At 35.0% G+C, this 7,777-nt stretch overlaps 1 protein-coding gene across 1 annotated transcript in view; it reads left to right on the top strand.

Annotated features, from left to right (window-relative positions):
- The window catches only part of STAG1 (STAG1 cohesin complex component), a 392,478-nt gene that overhangs the window by 107,829 nt on the left and 276,872 nt on the right, over nt 1-7,777 (top strand). Inside the window, exon 4 of the mRNA XM_019654594.1 lies at nt 3,053-3,217. Coding sequence (XP_019510139.1) covers nt 3,053-3,217 — 165 coding nt within the window. The remainder of the gene's footprint in view (nt 1-3,052; nt 3,218-7,777) is intronic.

The following is a 7,777-nucleotide window of genomic DNA, read 5'->3' as shown; positions in this document are numbered from 1 at the left end:
CACACACACACACACACACACACAATGATAAGAATATGTCAAATGGACATAGAAGCCAACTAAAAGATCTTGCAATGGCCAAAGGCAAGACAAGTGGAACAACAAAATAAAATAGTGTTGGAATTATAATCCAAAGCATCAAATAAAGGTTGATTAGCCCACGTTTGCATAAATATTACTATGAATGAGTGATCTTCCATACTGTAAGATTCAAAACAATAAATGTAAATATTCTCCCCTCAAGGAGGTGGGGCGTAATTCCCCACCCCTTAAATGTGGGGTGCTTGTAGTGACTTCAAAAGTGTACAGTATGGAAACTGGAGGAAAAGTAACTTTACAGTGGAGAAACCGACAAACACCATCTCAGCCAACTGATTAAGGTCAACAGTAACATAAAAGTCATAAATCATGTTGATTGTGTGTGTCCTTGATATGAGGAGATTAAAATAATAACAACTTTGTGTCTTACATCTTGTTTCCCAAACCCATAATTTTAATCTGGTCATGAGACAAACCTAGTTGAGAAGCATTGTACCACATACCTGACCAGTAATTTCTCAAAGCTGTCTAGGTCACCAAAAATCAGAGAAATCTAAAAACTCACAGCTAAGAGGAGCTTAAAGAGATATGATATAAATGTAATATGGTATCCTGGATGGGGTCCTGGAAAAGAAAAAGGTCATTAGGCAAAAACTAAAAAAAGCTGAAGTAAATATGGAAATTTGTTAATGTATCAATATTGGTTCATTAATTTTAGCAAATGTACCATACAAATGGTAAGGTGTTATTAGTAGGGGCTAACTAGATGTGATGTACATGCGAATTCCCTGTACTATCTTCACAGGTTTTCTGTTTTGTAAATCTAAAATTGTGCCCAAATAATTTAAAGTAAGCCTTAAAGTCATTATGTATTAATCCACACACAAAAATGGTTATAAGGCCGTTAACTACTAAGAGGAGTGAAAGAGCACTAAGAACACAGGAAATGAAACTGAAGAGAGCAGATAACTGTGAGCAGGGAGAGAAGCCCCTTAGTGCTATGCTTTGTAGTGTTCCTCCAGTGCTCTCTAATTACAAAGCCTAACATTGCAGCAAGACAGAAGAGAAGTGTTTGCAGGGTCCAGTTCCAGCATCACAAAAGGGGACAAATAAGTGTGGATTTGGAGGTGAGGGGCAATAACTTGGTAACTGAACAGGCTATTTTGAAAGTGAATTAAATCACTCAATAGAGAGTATAAAGATTGAGAAGAAAAGATGCTCAGGGGTAACACTAATAGGTAAGGAATACAAGGAGGGAAAAGATATCTGAAAGGGAAGGAAGAAATTGAGTGGCCTGTTGAGAGTTTCAAGAAATGTAGATTACATTTATCAACATTAATTTTGTTGGTGAGTTTGGTGAAGCAGCAAGCATGATGAGTTTACATATGAATGAAATTTATGGAATAATATCAGCGACTGCTAGCAATTCTATCAAATTACCCTTCACTCTAAAGGTGAGACATAGGTAAGGTGCTAGTGTTGACTTTTTTTAAAATACTGGGGGCATGTAATGGGATGTTAATTGAAGAATGTAAAGTCCATCGAGGCAGGAATGTTGTTTTGTTTATTCCCATATTCCTGCTACCTAGAGTGGTTCTAAATATGTTCAGTGTATATTTGTTGTAAAATATACAACAAATACTCGAGTACCTCAGTAGAGGGAGAAATTGAATATCCAGCATTTACAACTAATTTTATTGAACAAGGTTTGTGAGGAAGTAGTAGAGTATTGAGGAGGGTACGAAGAAGGAAATGTCAGAATGGTACTTGGTTAAGATGGTCATCATTGGCATTGTTGTATAAAATACTAATTTATTTTTTATTGGGGAATTGGGGGAGGGGAACAGCGTTGGAGAATTGGGTAAGAGGAATAGACAAGTTGCTGCCCTTTTGTTCTTCAGTCTGTTTGTGGAGGGCGTCGCTTCACTGGCCCATGTTGGTACGATCATTGCACTCTTTCCAGCTGAGGTAGATTGCTCACCGGCCATTGGATGGCTGTTCACAGCGGCTCACGGTAGCTCATGCCAGCTGCCGGCTGCTCACGCCGGCTGCCAGCCACTCACGGTAACTCATGGCAGCTCACTGCACCCCCACTGCAGCCTATACCTCACTGGCTACTCACGGCAGCCCAGTTCCAGGTTGAGCTGTTGTTCACCATCTTAGTTGTAGAGGGCGCAGCATTACTGGCCCTCATGTGGGATCCCAACTGGGGCCCTGCCGCCCAGAGCTGGTGCTCCTAAGCCAACTCTTCACCAATGCACCACTTGGCCGGCTCCACAAAATTCTTTTTTTCACTTTATTTTCATTCCTTATATAAATTATTTTACACTTTGCTGTTTGCACTTTTTTTTTTTTTAGAGATTTTTCATTGGGGAATTGGAGGAGGGGTACAGCGTTGGGGAATCGGGGAAGGGGAACAGGCAGGTTGCTGTGCTTTTGTGCTTCAGTCTAGTTGTGGAGGACGTCGCTTTACTGGCCCATGTTGGTATTATCATTGCGCTCTTCCCGGGTGAGGCAGATCGGTCGCCAGCCTCTGGACGGCGGCTCACTGCAGCTCTTGGCAGCGCACCCCAGCTGCCAGCCGCTCATGCTGGCTGCTAGCCACTCATGGTAGCTTTTTATGGCAGCCCACTGCAGCTGCACTGAAGCCTATGCCGTCGCTGATGACTCACGGCAGCCCAGCTCCAGGTTGAGCTGTTGTTTACCATCTTAGCTGTAGAGACCGCAGTGTCACTGACCCTCATGTAGGATTTGAACCAGGACCCTGCTTCTCAGAGCTGGCATCCCAAGCCATCTCTTAACCAATGCGCCACTCAGCTGGCCCATGCCCTTTTTTTTTTTTTTTTCCCCCTCAATGGAAACAAATTATAAAGCTTCCGTTGATCAGGGATTGTGTTTCTTGCGTTTTGTAGTGCTAACTACATTTCACAGGATCAAACATATTTTGAGATCATTCTGCATAAAGCAGAATATGCTTGCATTTAATTTATTTTTTTTTCTTTGTCTTTTTTAGTCTACAAATAAGAAACCTCGAAAATCTCCAGGAGAGAAGAGTAGAATTGAAGCTGGAGTTAGAGGAACAGGCCGTGGAAGAGCTAATGGGCACCCTCAACAGAACGGTGAAGGGGAACCTGTCACCTTATTTGAAGTGGTGAAACTGGGGAAAAGTGCAATGCAGGTAAATTTTAAGTGTTTTTTTTATTTTTATTTTATAAAACAATGCAGTCAATAACTTATATGGAGCTAGTGTATACATGACATTTTTATGCATTGTTGATTGTTTAATCAAGAAGTTTCTTCTTAAAGGTTTTTCTTTGTAAGAGTGTCAGGAAAGGCATTTTGTTTCATAGTAAGATACACTTCAGGTTACATTGTGATGAGGAAAATGACTTCCTCCTCCTCCTTTTCCTCCTCCATCATCATCATCATCATCATCATCATCGCTACCTAAGTGAATTTTTATTGCCTTAATGATGCTTTTTGAGTCAGACTTAATATAAGTAATGTGTATTGAAGAATATTTGAAAGAAGAAAGGTATAAAAAAGCATTCCTAAATAGTAAGTTAGGAGTAACCACAATTAGTATTTCATGGTTATTTTGTGTGTGATCTTTTCTAACCTTTTTTTATTCTCTTTTCTTTCTCTTCATTTACTCAACTGTTCTGCAAGAGCATGTTTTTATTGGCTTGATATTAACTAATTATAAGGGTAAACCGTAATTATTATACTATTCCTTTAGTGTTTCTTTCCTTTTTTTCACTATTGTGAAATTTATTCATTATTTGTTTACATCTCTACATCTTTTTTCATTTTAAACTACTAGATGTGAAAATAGATGTGGTTAAAAGGTATATCTTAATTGTGCAATACATAAATATCATATTACTTTCCAAAAATTTTACTAGTTTATCTTTCACTAGAAGTATATCTAACACTTGGATATTTTATATTTAAGATAATCCAATTACATAGGTGAAAGTGGTATATTTTAATTTGCATTTCTTTGATCAGTAATGATTGGTAATATGTTGAATCTTTTAATTCAGTATTGCTCATTTTTAATACTTTAGTTTCAGTTTGAAATTAATGAAACAGATTTTAGAACTAAAAGCAGGCAACTTTTTATTAATATGCTTTCTTTTTTTTCCTGTATTTTAAAAAAAATTCTTGAAGGTAGTATGGTGTTGACTGCTTTTTACCAGATTGTTGTGTTCAGGGATTTTGGAATTTGTGTGGGAAGGGAGGGAGGTTGAGTTGTGAAATGATGCTAGATGGTAAAAGAAATATTGAATACCTAGTTACCCAAAGCAGTGGAAAACCTGTAAATTTGAAAATAGAGCAAGTGACTGTTAGCTCTCAAGCATGACAATTATTTTATCACACTTTAATAGAAAAATCGTTAACAAGCTACAAAAACCTTATTTTTTGAGATCTACTTTATTTCTTCCTACCTTTAGGTGGAAGCATAAGTAGAAAAATGAAGTTTATGCAAAGATTTAAAAAATTACATGTGGCATTTTGCTGTCAGTTTTTTCATGTAAAACTGTTTTACAAGATATTTATTTATGTAAAGATAATTTTACCACATATTGTATTAAAGCCCAATACCAGCTTTTATTTAATAGGAACGAAATCTTTAATGTTCAGTATTTAATAGAACAAAATCTCGTCATCTGTATTTGAAACAAAATAGAGTATTATAAGTTCTTCTTTTTTTTTTAGTCCATTATGTTCTCGTTTTTTCATTCAGGTTAATCTTGTCTAATGCTGTTTTATAACTGTTACCTTCTGCTTAAATTCTTTTGGATCTATATTTTATGAAAGGTAAAGATTGGTAGTCAGCACCCTGGTGCCTTTCATAATTTAGTTTGAAACCAGCTTTTCAACTTTTTCTCACTATTTCATTGTTGAAATCTGCCCCAAACATTTTTTTTTACTTGGCTGTAATTTTTTTTTCACTCAACATTCTTTCTTGGCATTTTTTCTCCTATGAATTTAGCTTATAATTTTTAATATGTTACTCCCTAACATGGCTGGGCCATTTTTTATTTACCAGTTTTTATTTGGGCTGTTTTAGTCTTTAAAAAGAAATAAGTATATTTGAGATGATTACTTAAGGGTAGTTTTAGTCTATTAAAAATAGTACTTCTTTGAATATCATTATATATCCATCTGAAATTTACATGTGCGAATGTTTTTATAACAAATTTCTGAAAGGGTTGCTTAGCAAAGGGAATGCATGTTTAAAAAATTTTTAAGGGTTTTCTATTGAAGGTGTGGCACACCTGTTTTACTGTTTATTGCCTCCTTACTTCAAATGTAAAGTAATAGATAAAATACTAAAAAGAATACAAACAGACATTAATGGGTTTAGAAATGAAATGTTTCTGTGGTTTATATAGAAGAAATACTACAAAGTTATAAACAGGATTGGGCTTAGGGTAGAGAAGCAGGTACTTGTAGCGAAGAGTTTGGTTCTTGTGTGTTAAAAGACTACGTGTGCTTCACCAAGAATGGAGGGATAATGTCAGGCTTACTACACAAAGCCAACGCATAACATAAGGCTCCATATATTTGTAAAGAAGACTGAAGAAAGCTGCTTATAACTGCTGCATAGGCTAATACGGCTTATGTTTAGGGTGATCATATATCTCAAATTACTTTTGAGGCTTCCAGTTTATGTTTGTTGTCCATGTAGTTATTAATAGGGATTTCTTTAATACTTAAGAGGGTCCTAGTTCAGATCGTAACTTATACTAAAACTTCACTTATGGGAAATTAAGGGCTGTGGGAAAGGAGAAGACAGACATAGCCCTTATAACCAGGACCTGAATTGAAATGTCTACTTGGTTTGTTGTAACTGGGACTGTAAAATCCCCAGTATTGTTTTAGAGCAGAAAGTTCCAAGCCCACATTGTATGGTCTAGCTCTGCAGTGGATTAACTAAGATGAGCAGAGATAGTCACAAAACATTAGATGGGGAGGGATGAATAGTAAAGAAATAGGTATATTTAAGATGCTGTAGAGATAAAGAATAAATTCTGTTCAATACAAAAGGGGATAAACTTTGTAAGTTAGTTTTACTGAGGTAAAAAGAACTACATTAGATGCTATCAAATGAAGAATTTAGGAATTGGCATTCATTAGAGTGTAGCCCAGAGAAATAAGTAAATATGAGAGAGCAGTTGACTGACTTTGGTATTAATTGAAGGGTTCCAAAACATGTCAGGGGATGAAATCAGTGGGAATAGAATATGTTCAGAGACAAAGTTTTTGAAAACATTATTTTGGAGAAATTTCTACACATATTTCCTCAGATCCAGAGTTTGTTCTCAGAAGTGAACAAGATAAGTAAAAATAATTACATGGCTATTATAGTATAGTGTAACTCCAGAATATTGAGGATTGAAAGAAAATCTTGGAATATTTCATCAAGGAATGCCTGACCCTGTTCTTTGACCTACAATGCAAGCAATGTTGAAATACACAAAATAAATTCCCCTTCTAAATAATATGATGCAGAGGAAATCTACAGAGTTGATATGTGAATGCTAGTGAAAGTAATGTTAGTGAAAATATTGGTACTAAAGCACTATTGGGATAAATATAGTCTTAAATGTATTACTATTAGCAAAAGCAATAGAAACTAGAAAAACAGCAAACCTAAAATAATTAGGAAGAAATAAATAATAAAAGTAGAAATGGAAATTAAATAGAAAAAGAAATGGTAGAAATGGTCATCTAAATAAAAATATTAGCAATTTGAATTCAATATACAGTAGTACCTTATTTTGCGAGCATAATTCGTTCTGGAAACACTACTTGTATTGCAAAACATCACTTGTTTACCACATTAAAATGTATTAGAAATGTTTGCTTGTCTTGCGGAATACTCGCAAACCATGTTACAATCCAAGGTTTTATTGTATTTTTAAGATATGGGAGTTTTATTATATCTTAAGAATGCAAGGGTGATTTGATGTTTAAAATCTGTGACTATGATATACCAAATAATCATGCTATATGGGGAAAAAAACTGTCCTTATATGAATTGATATAGACTTATAGAAAAAATAATTTGATAAAACATAGCTGACATTCATGATGTGTAATAACTTTTGCTGTATTAGTACCAAGAGGGAAGTTACTTAGCTTGGTAAAGTTTATCTCCCCAAAACCTATAGCTAACATCAGACCATTTTTAACAGAGAAATTTACGTGTATTCCCAGGACCAAGCAGTAGAGGACTGACTACTATTCAATACTTACTATAAAATAAAATAAGAAATAAAAATTCTAACAATTGAGAAAGAAGATACAAAATGTCCCATATTTGTAGAATATATAATTGTCAATGTAGAAATTTCAAGATAAACTATAGACTACTAGAACTAATGAGTGATCAGCAAAATTCCTAGAGAGAAAATTAACATTAAAAAAAAAATCAGTAGCCTTGTGTATATCAGTAATAATTAGTGCATGTAATGGGAAACAGGGCCCATTTAATAAACTACTCAGGAAAAATGAATAAAATTTTGGGTGGAGCTGAACCAAATACTATTTCGTATTCAACTGAATAACATAAAAATAGTTGGAAGATATAATGAGTCAGTTGGACAGAGTAGCAACTAGTAGAAGTACAAATCTGTGTAACCCCTTTGGAGAAAAATTTTGTGGTATCAAGAAATGTTGAATGGCCTATCCATTTTTTATTCATTCCCTAAATATTTTTTTTTTT

This window comes from Hipposideros armiger, unplaced genomic scaffold (genome assembly GCF_001890085.2).
Source record: "Hipposideros armiger isolate ML-2016 unplaced genomic scaffold, ASM189008v1 scaffold_226, whole genome shotgun sequence".
Taxonomy (NCBI): domain Eukaryota; kingdom Metazoa; phylum Chordata; class Mammalia; order Chiroptera; family Hipposideridae; genus Hipposideros; species Hipposideros armiger.
The sequence above is the reverse complement of the archived record's forward strand: the minus strand, read 5'-3'. Positions and strand labels throughout refer to the sequence as shown.